The sequence below is a fragment of the Podarcis gaigeae genome (genome assembly GCF_964106915.1).
Source record: "Podarcis gaigeae genome assembly, chromosome: 1".
In the NCBI taxonomy this organism is placed as follows: Eukaryota; Metazoa; Chordata; class Lepidosauria; order Squamata; family Lacertidae; genus Podarcis; species Podarcis gaigeae.
Genome location: NC_139678.1, coordinates 10,331,983 through 10,349,798, shown reverse-complemented (window position 1 = coordinate 10,349,798; position 17,816 = coordinate 10,331,983). Strand labels below are relative to the sequence as shown.

General features: G+C 43.1%; 1 protein-coding gene across 11 annotated transcripts in view; it reads left to right on the top strand.

Annotated features, from left to right (window-relative positions):
- The window catches only part of PPP2R5E (protein phosphatase 2 regulatory subunit B'epsilon), a 96,310-nt gene extending 79,054 nt beyond the window's left edge, over positions 1-17,256 (top strand). For 6 of the 11 annotated variants that reach the window (XM_083735009.1, XM_083735008.1, XM_083735010.1 and 3 more), the window contains 7 exons: positions 2,117-2,225; positions 5,329-5,382; positions 5,488-5,538; positions 6,979-7,098; positions 8,348-8,475; positions 10,875-10,976; positions 14,925-17,256. In XM_083735009.1, the coding sequence (XP_083591135.1) occupies positions 2,117-2,225; positions 5,329-5,382; positions 5,488-5,538; positions 6,979-7,098; positions 8,348-8,475; positions 10,875-10,976; positions 14,925-15,024 (664 nt within the window). In that variant the 3' untranslated portion in view covers positions 15,025-17,256. Of the gene's footprint in view, positions 1-2,116; positions 2,226-5,328; positions 5,383-5,487; positions 5,539-6,978; positions 7,099-8,347; positions 8,476-10,874; positions 10,977-12,831; positions 12,976-14,924 lie in introns of all 11 variants that reach the window. The other 5 variants (XM_083735004.1, XM_083735001.1, XM_083735005.1 and 2 more) reach the window with 1 other exon arrangement.
- The last annotated feature ends 560 nt before the right edge of the window (positions 17,257-17,816 follow it).

Below are 17,816 nucleotides of genomic sequence, written 5' to 3'. Positions count from 1 at the left end.
AAGAATTCAAAAGGTATTTTAATTAAATTAATATAATTTAGGTTTGCTTGGTAAGTTAAATGTGTGTCAAATTGCATAGAATTCATTAAAAATCATTGCCAAATACTTGTGGCAAATTATTATTATTATTATTATTACTACTACTACTACTACTACTACTACTACTTCTACTTCTACTTCTACTATAATCACTACTACTACTATTTAGCATTATCTGACATTTTCATAAGGTAAAATTAATTTTTGTTTTGTTTTCCGAAAGCAGTTTATGTGCTTCTCCATCAACATAGACTTACCAAGCTAACTGTTGTCCAGTCACAAAAATAATAGCAGATTTGAATTCCTCACACTCCAAAACTTATTTTTAAGATCCCTCGCTGAAGAGATTTGCAAAAAAAAAAAAAAAAAAAAAAAAACCTCCTAAAATGACATGCCCTAATGGCCCAATGTGAGTTGCTGCCTTGCCATGGGGTCTCATAAGGTGCAGTGGTGCCGAACCAACTCTCAGCCCTATCCTGTTCTTTTCCCCCTCTACTCACTTGTGCTGCACACAATAGTTAAATGGAACTGCAGTTGTGCAGGGGGGAGTGAAGCTGTAGAAGGCCCCCTTTGAAATTCAGGAAAGATGTCATTGTCAGGAGTTCAGACTACACTCAAGTAGGACCCTGGCAATCCTGGTCGATTGTTCGGGAGCTTCAAAAGCTTTCTTCAGCCCGAACATCACAGCGACCGATGCCAACTGACACCGGCACACTTAGGGATCCGCAGAGTTTGCGCAGTTCGCGTAACAGACCTCAGCAACTCAGCATTTTGGCTAATCTACTTTATTTACATATAAACACACACAAAGCACTGCAACATGACTCCCTCTCTCTCTAGCATCAGACAGCAAAGAGAGAAAGAACAAAGAACAATAGTCCCACTTCAAGGAACACAGTAACACAAACATCCTGTCTCCGTCACATCCCACTCTGTGGAGTCAAAACATACACCGTCATGTGAAAGACAACAATCCCATGACCGCAATCATAGATCAGGAATTCTAACAGTCATGACTCTTGATTGCTGCGTTTCTGAGAGCACAAGGAAGCTAAATACAGTGGTACCTCGGGTTACATACGCTTCAGGTTACATATGCTTCAGGTTACAGACTCCGCTAACCCAGAAATAGTACCTCAGGTTAAGAACTTTGCTTCAGGATGCGAACAGAAATCGTGCTCTGGCGGCAGCAGGAGGCCCCATTAGTTAAAGTGGTGCTTCAGGTTAAGAACAGAGGTTAAGTACGGACCTCTGGAACGAATTAAGTACTTAACCTGAGGTACCACTGTATGTGTCTTCCTGAAGTTGGACAGAGTCCCAGACAGGGCTGGGATGCTGCTTTAGTCTGAGTTAGTTTAAGCTGCTCCTTATAATATAGGTTCTAAATTAGATCTAAAGGATTAGGTTGCTGGTGGCAATTGTCAGGCAGTCTATACTTTATTGGGCACCCGATTTTGGCAAGGTAGCTCTCACTGACATTTAAAGCGGCACTCAAATGCTGTGGGGCCCTGTGTCCTTAGTTGCTTGCTGTGCTCCATTTTAGATTTTCTAATGGCCCACACCTTGGGCTTGTTGATTTGGTTCCCAGGATTTTATTTGCATTGAGGTCAGGAGCAGACCTTGAGCTCATGTACTTTCTCTTTGTGGACTTACGGCCCACATGCTTCCTTGTCTACTCGCTTTGATCCTGAAAGAGAAATCATTAGCCTTTTCCCTTGCAGGATCTGGCAGATTCCATCCTGAAATGAAAGTAGTTTATTCAGTCACTTCTACCCACAGAGAGAGAGGACGAGAGAACCAAACTTGCTCATGATAACAGAATTCTCAGGGGTCAGATAATGAAAGGAAATCAGTATGGACAATTTTATAATATGCACTGTTCGCACTTATTGGTAAAGGAATGCTTTTCTGCTTATAAATTAAATTTGCAAGATTACTTTTGTTCTCATGCAAATTTAGACCATGTTTCATGTGTGCCAGTTTCAAACACTTGTTCTAGCTGTGATTAGATACATTTCAGTTCATTCTGTGTTAAGGAATACTTTGATACTAATAATGCTTCTTTTCTCCCTTCTAGTATTATCAATGGCTTTGCTTTACCTCTTAAAGCCGAGCATAAACAGTTTTTGGTGAAAGTACTGATTCCTCTACATACCGTTAGAAGTTTATCGCTCTTCCATGCGCAGGTAAAAACTTCCATACAAATCTTTGTTTGTGTTTTGTTTCTGGCTTTTGTTAGAACCAGTGCAGCACTTCTGTATGTGCCGAGTTGGAAATAGATTTAACCAAACCCTTTAAGAAAATGGAAACATGTAGAGTCATAGAATCATAGAACCATAGAATCATAGAGTTGGAAGAGACCACAAGGGCCATCGAGTCCAACCCCCTGCCAAGCAGGAAACACCATCAGAGCACTCCTGACATATGGTTGTCAAGCCTCTGCTTAAAGACCTCCAAAGAAGGAGACTCCACCACACTCCTTGGCAGCAAATTCCACTGTCGAACAGCTCTTACTGTCAGGAAGTTCTTCCTAATGTTTAGGTGGAATCTTCTTTCTTGTAGTTTGGATCCATTGTTCCGTGTCCACTTCTCTGGAGCAGCAGAAAACAACCTTTCTCCCTCCTCTATGTGACATCCTTTTATATATTTGAACATGGCTATCATATCACCCCTTAACCTCCTCTTCTCCAGGCTAAACATGCCCAGCTCCCTTAGCCGTTCCTCATAAGGCATCGTTTCCAGGCCTTTGACCATTTTGGTTGCCCTCCTCTGGACACGTTCCAGTTTGTCAGTGTCCTTCTTGAACTGTGGTGCCCAGAACTGGACACAGTACTCCAGGTGAGGTCTGACCAGAGCAGAATACAGTGGCACTATTACTTCCCTTGATCTAGATGCTATACTCCTGTTGATGCAGCCCAGAATTGCACTGGCTTTTTTAGCTGCCGCGTCACACTGTTGGCTCATGTCAAGTTTGTGGTCAACCAAGACTCCTAGATCCTTTTCACATGTACTGCTCTCAAGCCAGGTGTCACCCATCTTGTATTTGTGCCTCTCATTTTTTTTGCCCAAGTGCAATACTTTACATTTCTCCCTGTTAAAATTCATCTTGTTTGTTTTGACCCAGTTCTCTAATCTGTCAAGGTCGTTTTGAAGTGTGATCCTGTCCTCTGGGGTGTTAGCCACCCCTCCCAGTTTGGTGTCATCTGAAAATTTGATCAGTCCAGTAGACATATTTTTGCTTGCCCCTTGTGTTCACCAGAGACTGCCTGCAATTGGGCAAGAATCTCCAGCAACCTATCCACTTCTGTCAGTCTGTTCTTACAAGCTTATTTGGCTAGGTGAGCGGGATGTTTTCTCTAGTTCAGCCCTGAGCCCACAATGCAGTGCTAGGTAAGCTAAGGAGGTACAAGACTATTGGCTGTTTTGCTGAAACAGAGCTACTGCTAATTGTATCTTAATTGTTTAGTGTTGCCTTAGGATGGGGGTGCACACAATGTTTGAAAGCTAAAATTCAAAGCTTACATCAGTTTGCACAAGTGTCTGTTTTTAGTGGTGATGCATACAAACAGCCCCTGTTTTAGGCATGACCGAAACGTGCATGTTTTTGCACGTGCACACAGCGGCAAATCCGGAAGGGACCAGGAAACGCCCTAAAAGGGATGGATGGGATAGGGTGTTTTAATTGCACACTATTTCACACAAGTGTGCAACTCCCTGGAATGCAAGACCCATCCAGATCTGGGACTGCCTGTATAGCTTCCCTATTTATTTATTTTTTACTTTTTTGGGTTTGGGTGCTTTATTCCACTCTGTAATTGGGGTTTGGCAGCTAGATATGCCTGCCAGCTAACTTGGGGAGGAGCACTACAGCCCGAGTCAGACACCTCCTCCCCTTTCCTCCCGCCTTCTTACTTTTGCCACTCCAGTGAATCTGTAGTCAGCTGACACAAAGCACCTAAGGGTAGCATCTTCCACTGTTCTTGATGGGAGAGGCGACTGCAGGGAATAATAAGTGGGGAGTGTTGCTGTGTGTTTCTGAAAGTGTTTGCTCCTTCCAGAAGCCAGTTGTTGAGGGGGTTGGCTGGAAGGAAAAGGTTGCCTTCCTCTGCTGCAAGGTGATGGTGAATCAACAGTGGTGTCAGATTTAGCCTGCAGGCTGCCATTCTGCACACCACTGCTTTGAATTCCTGGCACAAATTCTGAACCAGCACCTATACTCTTTAGTATTCTTGTTTTCCCGAGTTTGACTACAAATCTTCTCATTCAGTAGCAGCATGTCCCACACTTTCCCGCTCTCCAAACCTTTGCCTCTGATATCCCTGCAGAAGGAGCCTTGCTAGCTTAATCTTTCTGTACGTCGGTCTTCAGCTGTGCTAACTCAACTCACGTGCCCTAGTGCTGCCAGAAACATAGAAGAAAAACATCCACAGCACAATGAGGCATTCAGTGCCGAAATTCAGAGGGTTTCAGACTCACATTTATCTAGTCGCTTTAGTATACTGAGGAGCTTGGTGTGTTGGTCAGCTTTGCAGTTTGAAATGCATTTGAAATGGAAACTGCTAGCAGAATAAGACTTGGATACAAAGCTGCCCCTGTGTAATTTGAGGGTTGTTGCATCATTATTATTATCATTATTAGGGTAGGACCACTGATTTATCTGTTCCTGCTACAGCCCCCTACATTAAAAGGTAAAGGTAAAGGTACCCCTGCCCGTACGGGCCAGTCTTGACAGACTCTGGGGTTGTGCGCCCATCTCACTTAAGAGGCCAGGGGCCAGCGCTGTCCGGAGACACTTATGGGTCACGTGGCCAGCGTGACAAAGCTGCATCTGGCGAGCCAGAGCCGCACACGGAAACGCCATTTACCTTCCCGCTGGTAAGCGGTCCCTATTTATCTACTTGCACCCGGAGGTGCTTTCGAACTGCTAGGTTGGCAGGCACTGGGACCGAGCAGCGGGAGCGCACCCCGCCGCAGGGATTCGAACCGCCGACCTTTCGATCGGCAAGTCCTAGGCGCTGAGGCTTTAACCCACAGCGCCACCTGCGTCCCGCCCCCTGCATTACTTTCTAATATTTTCCAGTGGGCATCATCACTAGTTGCTCTTTGTAGTTGCAGGAGGATGCAGCAGGTCAGGGGAAACCCACTGCCATGAGGGAAGTCTGTTTGTGGCAGTTAGGATTCAGGATGTATATCTGGATTAGCCACCTTAACAATATCTTTATTCTTTTTTATTCTTTTTGCGTTTTCAAGAAAATATTTTAATGCAATGTTTTCTTATATATTTTGCAGTTGGCATATTGCATAGTGCAGTTTCTGGAGAAAGACCCTTCACTCACAGAGCCTGTAAGTATGATCCATACATGCCTCTTTTTATCTTGAGAGTTGGCTTCAGACACCTGTGTATTTCTGTATCTAAATGGACTGTTCATTCTCTCTTCTTCAATGCAGGTCATTAGAGGTTTAATGAAATTCTGGCCGAAAACTTGCAGTCAAAAAGAAGTAAGTAATGGGGCGTTGGTCGTCTTCCTGTTGAGAACAGAATTTGTAGAAAAAGGAAACATTGGGCCATCTCTTATTATATTGCAAATGCCATTTAATGTAAGCAAGTGTAAAGGGATGCACATTTCAGACAAAAATATCTTAATCTCATGTATATGCTCATGGGGTCTGAACTGCTGGTGGCTGATGAGGAGAGAGACCTTGGAAATAGCTAGATGAAGATGGCAGCCCAGGGTATGCAGCAGCTGGGGGAAAAGGCCGTGCTTGGGATCATTAGAGTGCTTAGAGCGTTCAACTAGGGGGTAAAGGTAAAGGTAAAGGGATCCCTGACCATTAGGTCCAGTCGTGGCCGACTCTGGGGTTGCAGCGCTCATCTCGCTTCATTGGCCGAGGGAGCCGGCATACAGCTTCCGGGTCATGTGGCCAGCATGACTAAGCTGCTTCTGGCGAACCAGAGCAGCACATGGAAATGCCGTTTACCTTCCCGCCGGAGTGGTACCTATTTCTCTGCTTGCACTTTGATGTGCTTTCGAACTGCTAGGTTGGCAGGAGCTGGGACCAAACAACAGGAGCTCACCCCGTTGCGGGGATTCAAACCGCCAACCTTCTGATCAGCAAGTCCTAGCCTCTGTGGTTTAACCCACAGTGCCACCCACATCCCTCAACTAGGGGGACTCAGGTTCAAATCTTCACTCGGCCATGAAGCTAACTGGGTGGCCTTTGGTCAACCATTGTCTCTCAGGCCAATCTATCACACGGAGCAACTTTGAGGATAAAATGGTGAGGAGCCAGCCATGTGTGCTGTTTTGAGCTCTTTAGAGAAATTGTAGGAGAGAAACCTTACAAGTAACCCAATAGTATTTTGTAGTACAATGGGAAATGTAGGTGTCTTTGAGGAAAGTTAAACGATTCTATTAAATGATTTTAGATGCAGATCTTTTTTTTTTTTACATTCGTCATTGACTACTCAGAAGCCATAGGTTTATTGCTTTGCACAAAGGTTGACAGCAGCCCAATTAGCAACCATTGTATGCTGCGTATTCTTGTAGGAGTAAAATAATGGCTACCCTTCTTAGTGCCATCTGTAAAAAGTAAGCTGTCCACCCTACTTAGCTGTTAATAGTGTCAATTTTTAAGAGCGGTTGGAAATGTTTGCATGTGCTCTTTAATTGTGACATTTGCAAGTTTATTTTGGTGCAGAGTCTTACTGACTTGATTGAAGTGTGCTTGTTCCTATGCCAATAAATGGGGTTGGGTTTTGCATTTGCTTCCTAAGAAGTATATGCATGATTGCAGCCAGTTTCTGCAAATGAAGGGTATATTGTTCTCGTGCATTATCTCTACTGGCATAACTAGAAGCTCAGTTAATGCTTCCTTCAAAATTTGTTTCTGAATGCAAACAGAAGACCTCTGAATTTAATATTTCCTTTCTCACTTTAGGTCATGTTCCTTGGAGAGCTGGAGGAGATATTGGATGTGATTGAACCCTCACAGTTTGTCAAAATTCAAGAACCCTTGTTTAAACAAATAGCTAAGTGTGTGTCTAGCCCTCACTTTCAGGTCAGTATTGGCAACCAGAAACTCAGAAGCAAATTGTATGTTGCATGTATATAAACCATGACACCATTTTTTAATATGGGAAGTCAGTTCAGAAGATGGGGATTCTGAGCAGTGAAGCAAGTTTTGGAGGATGCTTAGCCTTTTCCCGGTGGAGTACAGGATCAGGTTTAAGGTGCTGGTTTTAACCTTTAAAGCCTACGGGACCGCCTCTCCTGGTATGACCCACAGAGGACCTTCCAGTCCGCAAATAATAGCATCTTGGAGGTCCCGGGCCTCAACGAGCTTAGATTGGCCTCAACCAGAGCCAAGGCCTTTTTGGCCGTGGCCCTGACCTGGTACCCTGGTAGAAGGCTCTGCCACAAGAGACCAGGCCCTGCAGAATCTGACATCTTTCCACAGGGCCTGCAAGACAGAGTTGTTCCTCCAGGCCTTTGGTCGGGGTCCAGTCTGTCTCCCCCTCTCTCCTTATAAGAACTTATATGAAAGTGGCTCTGCAAATTTTCTGACAGGCTCATATAAGATCAGTACAAACAGGCCGGTGAGCATTTAAGGTCCCCAGCCCTAATCTGTGGGTTGTCATCTGATTGGATTTCACTTTGATTCTGATTTGATTTTAGGATGTATTTTAATTGATTGCCTGATTTTATGTTAATATGTTATATATTTGATGTTAGCTGCTCTGAGCCTGGTTTTGGCTGGGGAGGGCAGGGTATAAATAATTAAAATTTATTATTTATACCCCCGCCCATCTGGCTGGGCTTCCCCAGCCACCCTGCGCGGCTTCCAAAAAAATATTAAAATACAGTAATCCATCAAACATTAAAAGCTTCCCTAAACAGGGCTGCCTTCAGATGTCTTCTAAAAGTCTGGTAGTTGTTGTTCTCTTTGACATATGGTGGGAGGGCGTTCCACAGGGCGGGTGCCACTACTGAGAAGGCCCTCTGCCTGGTTCCCTGTAACTTGGCTTTTCGCAGTGAGGGAACCGCCAGAAGGCCCTGTCCTACCACTTTGCCATGCAATATTGTTTCCTCTCAATAGATTTCCCCTAATGGAATACCACATGTGCATTTACTTGCTGGCCCCAATATGTTTAGGACTTTAAAGGTTAATTCCAGCACTTTTAAGTTGGGCCCATAAACAATCTGGAAAACAGTACAGATGGCAAAGCACTGGCATAATATGGTTGTACTTACTGGAATTGTTACCTGATCTAGGAAATAAAAGAATACCATTTTCCCCTTTTTCCAAGGTGGCTGAAAGAGCACTGTACTATTGGAATAATGAATACATCATGAGTTTGATAGAGGAGAATTCCAATGTAATACTTCCCATAATGTTTTCCAGTCTGTACAGGATTTCCAAAGAACACTGGAACCCGTAAGTGTTTTTCTTGGTTTTATTTTTTAAAAAACCATTGTTGTATATTTGCAGCACATTGAAAATCTTAGATTTGTACCTTTCACAGAGTTGTTTTCTAAACAATGAAATACTGGTTATCTGACCTGTCTTGACATTTCACCACTTGCAGGGTTTTACAGCATAGATTTGACACCAAATGCACTTAACTCTAGAGTTGCACAATGAGAGCAGGGCTTTTGCAAGCACTTAGGATATTTACCTGAAGTGTATGCACGAAACTTGTTTCTGGGACATCATACAACTGAGAAAGTTGCAGTGTTTCTCGTATATAGTTCTAGTTGACGGTGTGGTACTTGCAGTACGATAGAATAAGCTTGCAGGCGCTCCTCTGAGATCCTTGGCGGGAGAAGTTAAGAAGAGGAGAAAACTCTGGAATTGCAGAGATACCCTGTACTTAGTTGAAATGTGGCCCTGCCTCATTGTGTACATGGTCACTTAGGAAAATCGATAAGAATAAAACTTTTGGAAATTAGAGGAGACTTGGTTGGCTTTCCAAAGCAACTCTCATTATGATCTGGCCTATTTACTTGGAAAGTGATATTGGAACCTCTTCGTAGATATTTGGTGCACAGCCGTATTGTGAGCAAAAGTATGATGACTTCCAAGTTGGACTATTACAGATCTTTGAACAGAAACATTTCATCTAGAGACTGGCAGAACCTGGAAAAGGTTTCACCAGTTTGAAGGGTCCGTTTCTCAGAAACAGAAAGTTGTTTTTTTTTAAAAAAAAACGTACAGATTATTGTTCAAACCAAGTTTCACAAAGCTGTTCACAGTTAAGCCATAATATAATTTTGAAACTAAATAAAAACAAATAAAATAAATTCATTCTTTTCAAAACAGCACAGAAACCTGCTGAAACAAGCAGCACCTGTTAGTAGTACCCGGCATGATATGTCCATATTAAATACTGAGTTGGGAAAGCGCAAAGTTCATTCCATATCCTGAGCTAGCATATTGGCAGATGCTCTGATTCTAGTATCCCGCACCCCCAAGACTGAACTGTATTATTAAAAATCTAGCCAAAAGAATGAGAAGAATTTGCAGTTCACTGGGAGCAGGGAGGTTGGTTTTCTGTGCTTCCTCAGACCGGTTGTGTGGTGGGTTGTGTCACAGTTGAGTGATGTTGATGTCACAAGTACCTTGTGTATCAGGAACTTTGAAACAAAGGATCTATCGTAGAATTAGAGTTGGAAGGAACCGCTGAGGGTCATCTACCCTCTAGTCCAACCACTGCAGGACTCCTGTCCACAGCTGTCCCGGGGGGGGGGGGCTGAACCGCCAACCTTCTGGTCAACAGCCAGGTGCACTGACCTATTGCGCCGCAGAGATGTACATCCCGTATTTTTAAAAGGTGCCTTTTGCCGCTCTGCAGCTACAACATTGCCACTTTACAGCAATATCCTCCAGATAAAACCTTAATACGATTTACTTTTGCCCTAGTCTTCAGAGCACTTTACTGATAAGCCCTGTTGTATTCTGTGGGGTCTGCAGTAGGAGACAGCTTGAGGTGCACAGACAGGTCATCAAAAGCTTACTCAAGAGGGCGTATGGGAGATGAGTCCCTGGTTTTCTTACACTTTCTTCTTCTGGGTCTCCTTAACAGGACATGTAGTAAATTCAGTAGTACTTACTTCTACAAGCATATATTGCACTGAGCTTCCATGGGGTAATAAAGGAAAAATATAAACATGAACGTCCTTTTTTTATTTAATATGAGGTTCTCTGCTCCTCCTCAGTGCTTCTCTCATTCGATTTCCTTTTTCTAATTCTAGTCTTCCTTTCCCCCAGTCCTTTTTCTTATAGTTTCTTTTGCCATTGTCCCAGCTTATTGGCCTAGAAGGACTAGAGTTGACTAGAGAGTATCTTGAGGTTCCCAGTCCTTGGAGAACTTAGCGCTAGGCTGCACAGATGAAAGGAATGAAAAAGTTGGGATCACCTGCCTGGTACCATGCTAAGTTTTGTGTTAAATCTTCCTGCATTCTCTCCCTGCTTTCATATGTTTCTGCGAAACTTGAGTTCTAAACTTCAGTTGCCCCCTCTGCTCCTCCCCCACAAAGTCATAGCATCTTAAGTTTGGCTTACATTGAAACACTGCAGAATTTGAAAAGGCTCCACACACTATATTCAGCTGTGGTTGCTGACACTTCCCAGCACAACATTTATTGATGCAGGATTCTGTTTCTGTTGACCCAGTATAGATTTGGGGAAGACTGGAAGGGGGACACAACTTGGATGATGCCAGAGCTGTGTGTCCTATGACACAAATACATCAAATCAGAACGGCGTTGTTGACACGAAAAGATCTGTCCCGTTTGAACGGCAAATTAATGGACTCTTTCTTTCACGATTCACAGGGCTATTGTGGCTTTAGTATACAACGTGCTGAAGGCATTTATGGAAATGAACAGCGCCATGTTCGACGAGCTGACGGCCACTTACAAGTCAGATCGCCAGCGGTAACTTTCTACAGCCTTTTTTATTTTATTTTGTCAGCTGTGCATAAAGCCTGCTGTTTTTAGTTTTGGTTCTTTTTTTATTTAAACACTTTGCAGTAATTGCATAATTCCCACACATGATTGATTGCAATGCCTCATTCCCCCCCCTCCCCGCATGCTCATTAGCCTGGCCCCTGCAAGACGTATAGATGGTTGTTTTTTTCCTTCCCTTTATGAGATACAGTACCCATTGCGTAGCTTGTGAACTTGCATTCCTCACAAAACTTCTTTTGGCTCTATGTTCTTAAAGACTTAATTGTATCAAGAATTTCAATAGTAAAAAATAAAAATAATTTCTTTTTTTTATTTAACCCCCCCCCCCAACTCATCAATTTGCCTTCACTTTGCTTTGAAGATGGTGTCCAGAATGCATACAGGAACTCTTTGCGAGTCAAGAAAGCTTTCAGCAATTAACTCTCATAACTTGCGTCTGAACTTTACAGTGGTGCCCCGCAAGACAAATGCCTCGCTAAACGAAAAACCCGCAAGATGAAAGGGTTTTCCGATTTTTTAGCGGCTTCGCAAGACGAATTTCCCTATGGGCTTGCTTCGCAAGACGAAAGCCCATAGGGAAATCTCCGGGGACAGCGGGGAAGCGCAGCGCGCCTTCTCCTCTGTTCCTGGACCTGTCCTAAGGCTTGCGGTGGGAGGTCCGGGAACAGAGGACAAGGCGCGAAGGGCTTCTCCTCTGTTCCCGGGGCTTGCGGTGGGAAGAGGGTTTTTCCTCCCCACCGCCAACATTCAGAACAGTATTCTGAATGTTGGCGGTGGGGAGGAAAGCCCTCCTCCCACCTCAAGCCTTCAGGACGGGTCCGGGAACAGAGGGGAAGGTGTGCAGCGCTTCTCCTCTGTTCCCGGGGCTTGCTGTGGGAGGAGGGTTTTTCCTCCCCACCGCCAACATTCAGAACAGCATTCTGAATGTTGGCGGTGGGGAGGAAAGCCCTCCTCCCACCGCAAGCCTTCAGGACAGGTCCGGGAACAGAGGGGAAGATAGCAGCCTGCTGCTCCGCGCGAGGGGCGCTCTTAAGCCGCCCGGGAGCATTTTAAAAGCCGTCCGGGAGCATTTTAAAATCGCCCCGGGACAGCGGATGAATTCTCCGCTGTCCCGGGGCGATTTAAAAGCCCCCGGGAAGGCAGGCAGGGGGGACAAAGACTTTTGCCCCCCGCCGGCCTTCAGAAGAGGTCCAGGACCTGCCTTCCCGGGGGCTTTTAAATCGCTCTGGGACAGCGGAGAATTCATCCGCTGTCCCGGGGCGATCTTAAAATGCTGGCGGGCGGCAGCGAAGGCTTTGCTGGCGGGCGGCAGCGAAGGCTTCGCTGCCGCCCGTCAGCATTTTAAGATCGCCCCGGGACAGCGGAGAAGTCTCCGCTGTCCCGGGAAGGCAGGCGGGGGGAAGCAAAGACTTTCGCCCCCCCGCCGGCCTTCAGAAGAGGTTGGGGGACAGACTGTCCCCGGACCTGGTCTGAAGGCGGTTTCCATAGGAACGCATTGATTGATTTCCAATGCATTCCTATGGGAAACCGTGCTTCGCAAGACGAAAAACTCGCAAGACGAAAAGACTTGCGGAACGAATTAATTTCGTCTTGCGAGGCACCACTGTATTGGGATCTCTAAGCAAAGTGACCCCCCCCCCCAGCCTTCCTTGCTTTCCTTCTCCATAATATCTTGATACATTTAAGGCTTTGACATTGCTGGATCTAGAAGAAGTGCCATCCATACGATCATTAGTTGCACCTTAGTTTAAAATGTTTCTCTGTCTTTCCCTTAATCACCCTTCTCCAATTATAGTGCATCATCTTTTGTCTGAAATTTCAGCTTATCCAAAGCAGCAGGTGAAACTAATGAGGAAACTTCGGGAACTCCGGGCAGTTTGCGACTTGGTGAAAGTCGTGCCTTTTGTGAGACTCGGGGTTCCCACAAGCAAAGCGAAGGGTACTGTATGTCATCAAGCCTTGTTAGGTTAGTATAGCCTCTCACACGTTCTTGGAGGCCCTAATGTTGTTCAGTTCCATCACCAGGCTGACAGCTCTCTACTTAACATTAAAAAGAAAACTCAAAGAAATGTAAATAGAGGTGTACCAAGTACCCCTTAGCTTTTATAGACTTTATGCCTGTACGCACAGCAAGTCAGTTATGCTTGATTTGTTAATGTTTTGTTTAAGCTAGGCTAGGCTTCTTACACAGTGGCCCAGGACCATCAGGGTATCGGGGATGCTGCTGTGTGGATTCAGTGTGGACCTTTTTGCAAACATTACACAAGTTTCATCAAGAAACTGGTTAGACTCCTAGCAATTATTAGTGAAGTATTGATTGTGTTTCTGGCAATGGGTGTTTCTGGCGTTTGGTCACCTCAAAAGGTCAAAGCTGAGGCTTCCATCTATGTGCAGGAGACACATTTTTAGAATCATGACATCTTGGAGGCAAGGATCCGGAAAGCTATTTCATTCATCGAGAATCTCCGGCATGGTTTTCGACCTTTTTGTCTTTGAACAGCAGGCTCCCATGTCACACCATGATCAGCTTTGAACATTCACTCGGTCTCAAAAATGGTTTTCCGTGTGGCATTGCGGGGTGTTTGAGAAACACAAGCCTAAAGCCTTCCTGGCTGCTAGCACAGAACTCAATGCACTATTGTTTGGATTCCAGCTGTAAAAAGACAAGGCATTGCTCAAGTAGAGGATACACTTTGCTAGGGAGTAAGCACTATTGTTTTCACTGGGACCTCCTCCATAATGAATAATGGTAGGATAGTAGTTCAGGATTATTCTAGTATACAGAATTTTGCCATTTTTAACTATGTATGCTATGTATAGTTGACAACTGTGACATTATTTGTTGCCTGCCAAGTCAATATACGGCATTTTAAAAAAGTTAAATAGCTATATTTTAATGTCTTTTTAATCTTTTGCTGGAAGCTGCCCAGAGTGGTTGGGGAAACACAGCCAGGTGGGTGGGGTATAACTAACTAACTAACTAACTAAATATAATAATAATAATAATAATAATAATAATAATAATAATAATAATACTTGGGTATAATGCATTAGCTCTCTGGCAACTTGAAAGTTATGCACATATTAAGTTTATGATCCTGAGTTTAAGTAGCAGTTTCTGTTTTGTGAAAAGTTGGACCTGGAATTTTGGTCACTTGTCTGGCTGCAGTTCCAGTGGTTTCATTGGTGGTTTCATTGGAAAGAAGCTTAGGACAGTTTTCTGTAAATAATGATGAAGATAAGAATGTGTGGGGAAGGAGAGCACAAGAAATGGAATAATAATGCTTTTAAATTAAATAACTGATGCAGTCCGATAATTAAAAAGAGATCCAATGAGTTCGCTAGAAAGAAAAATAAATCCACTCGTCACGGATGACATACATTGCCAAATGAAGCTCCACTGGCTTCCATCTCCATAGTATTTGAAGGAGCATATTGGGCAATTTGGGTTTGTAATGGCTTCAAATACAGGAATACAATTCCTTACCCTCCAAAACGTCTGCAGTAGTGCATTTGGTATGTAATTGTTTTTATTCTACCTTTGTTTTGCTCTAGAAGGCAGGTTTTCATTAACTCGGATAAAGAAATCCCAGTAAGTGCAGGACCAGACCAGCAAATAGCGCAAGCGGTGTGATTCCGAAGTCTTGCCAGATTGGGTAGCATTGGATGTTGGAAGGCACCACCGGCTTGGGGTTGTTGCTGCGAATGCCTGGCACTATTCAGTTGCGGGGTTCTTGTGTGTGCAGCCTTAAGAGGTTTCAGAGAAAATGCAAAACGTTGGGACACCCCAGTGCATCGTTCTACCTCTAGTGCCGTTTTCTTTCTGTAGCTGTACTGATGTAAGAAACAAGGGGCTCGTGAAAACCTGACTTTTTCCTCTAATGCTTCTCTTCCCCCCTCCCCTTAATTTAACAGCGAGAAGAAAAAGGAGAAGGAACGTGAAGAACTATGGAAGAAACTGGAGGATTTGGAACTAAAGCGGGGTCTTAGACGGGATGGGATAATTCCAACTTAACAAAAAGCAGCAAAGCAGCATTTAAATAACCTGTGGAGTCACACATGTATGTAGTAGAAGATGGAGCAACAGTTTTCTGTATTGTGCAACTTTACAGTAGATTTCACATTTGTTTCATTATTACAACAGCACTGTATATATCTGTCTCTAAGTAAAGGAAAACAAACAAACAAAAAAAAGAACTTCAATCCAAAGTTTGGACAACAGATGGACTTCTCAGAACTTTGCAAAAATAATCATTGTTTTAACCCTTCTTTAAACCAGTCTTCAAAAGATCTGTCGAAATTGCTATGTCCAAATTCCATTGTCAGGACCTCTTCCTTATTTATCATTAGCAGAGAGTGATACAACTTCAAATGTGAACAATCTTAAATTTAGCTTGTCTTTCTGCTAAACTGTTAAATGTATTTATAGTAAAAGAGAGAGAGAGAAAAAAAAAGATTGTCATTTTCTTATGAGTTTGTGTAACATCTTTCTCCTCCGGATAACTATGCTGTAATTTGACTTGGATTTTTTTTGTTTTTGTTTTTTTCCTTTTTTTGCACATCTTCATGAGTTGAATGTTTATACAGATCAGGGCCGTAAAAAGAAAAAAATATATAGAGGTCCTTTAAATGCTAAGAGTTTGTTCTGGTATACGCAACTTTTGAGTACCAGACCTGCTTTGGTGCTCCTTCAGTGTGAACGTTACGAGTAACTATAATGTGGTTATAGGCGGACTTGGGAGGTGTGCATTGGGATTTGCCAATGAATCAGTTGCTTGCGAATCTCAGCTCACCCCACCAATCCTTATCAAAGTGTGCAGTGGCAACAACGCAGACTTCAGTATCCGACCAGTATTAAGCTGTACACGGTTGATAAAACGGCCAGATTTGTCTTAGAAATACTGAGGATAAATTATTGCATTGCTATACATTTTCTTTAGGCTATTTGGATATAATAAAACAAGAGTACACCTAAAAAAAATATTGATCGTGTATGGTCATCATGGAGCTAATATGGGGGCGGGGGAGGGGGGAGTTGAGCAGACAGGTTGGATTGTTTGAAGTTGTTGCCTTACCTTTCTAAATATTTATTAAACATTCCAGCCAAAAAAAGACAAAGAAAAAAGATTCTGTGGTGGTTTTTGCAACTCCGTTTCTTATCACAGCAACATCTTGTTTTGAGCTGGAATGGATTATGGATAACATACTTCAGCATTCTGAACTTGGGTGCTCATTTCCTAATTACTGTATTTGTTACCAAAAGTGGTTCTAAAAAATACTATTGGGGAGAGGGGGGGAAGAGAATATTCCAATTCTGGCAAACCTAATGTCTTGAGTATTAATAATAAAATTTTAAATGATTTTATATCAAAGGTGCATTGTGACCAAATTGTTTAAGGTTAAAAACAAAGCAAAAAAATATATATGGAAAAAAGAGAGGGCTGTATTATAAATATACATTACTGGCTATCTGCTTTGTATTTAAAATAAAAGTGGAATCTCACATCTTTGGTAGATAAAATGCTGATAAGACTTGTGTACAGTATATATTTAGCTAATGCAGGTACATTATTATATACCGTAAGGTATGTGTTTTTCAGGATTTTTCTCCAGGATGCTTTTGAACTGTTATAGACAACATATGACAACAATGATTGATAATCCTAAACCATTGATCCAGCAGTATTTACAGTATAAAGCTGAATTGGTGTTCATAAGTCTTTTGTGATAGTCGCAAACATGAATTTACAACCTGTTGCCATTGATAGAAGTACAGTATAAATACGAGCTTGTATATTTTTCTTCCTGCCATTTAAATATTTGGTAGAATTGGGGGTTTCTTGTTTCCAGGCCAAATAAATAAATAAATTAAAATGAGAGAGCAGGGAGATTCCCCTCTCTTGTCAGACGGACTACTGTTTCGGGGTTACCAGGTCACAGTTTGTACATGTGAGTCTTTGCACATGGATATTGTAAACTCAAGAGCTGTGTAAAAACTTGACACTGCTAATTCATGGGGGGGGGGAGGAGGGCGGGTGGAAACGAGAAATAAACTAGTCATATGCAACACCAAACACAACATGGTTTAATGGGATTAAGCTAAGCCTCTTTTAAGAACATTGACTGGGACTCAATGTATACATGGCAGATGCTGCCATAGGTGAAACGTTCTATTTTAAAAAAAAAAGTGCTGGAGCAAAAGGTGCAAGCTGAAATACTGAAGATGAAATAAATTTATAACAAATCATATCCCTTAGACGTCCTTGATTTTGACCAGTCTTTTGTTTCTGCTATGGATTTTGAAGTTAACCCATGCCTGAAATAGGCTTTGACGAGAACATTTTACACACCTGACTAAAACATTTTACAGGCGTGAAAAGCATATTAAAGCAGCAGTGTAAATGTTATATGCTATTATCATGGTGTTAAAACACACACATGCGTAATTAGGAAAAAGTGGTACGGTATATCTTTGAAGGAAGGTCAGTTGATTGCTTGACTCCCGGATATTTGCAGTCATCTTGCAACGAGGGACACATTCCAGGCCGTTTGTCACATAGGTGCTGAACACTCTTCATGAGCCCAGGGCCTGCTTCTTGGAAGGTATGGAAATTCAGCCTGAGAGCCAGCCTTTCTCATGCCTTTCTTTGAGCAAAGAAATAAATACAACAAAGAGACTAGGATTCAGCTCCCAGGGTCAACAAATGATCTTCCTGGACTGTATGTAAGTAAAAAGAGTCGGGTGGGAGATAGCTGGGGGCAGACTGAGGCCCTTGAAGCAGGGCCTCATCTAGGGCCGGCGCACCC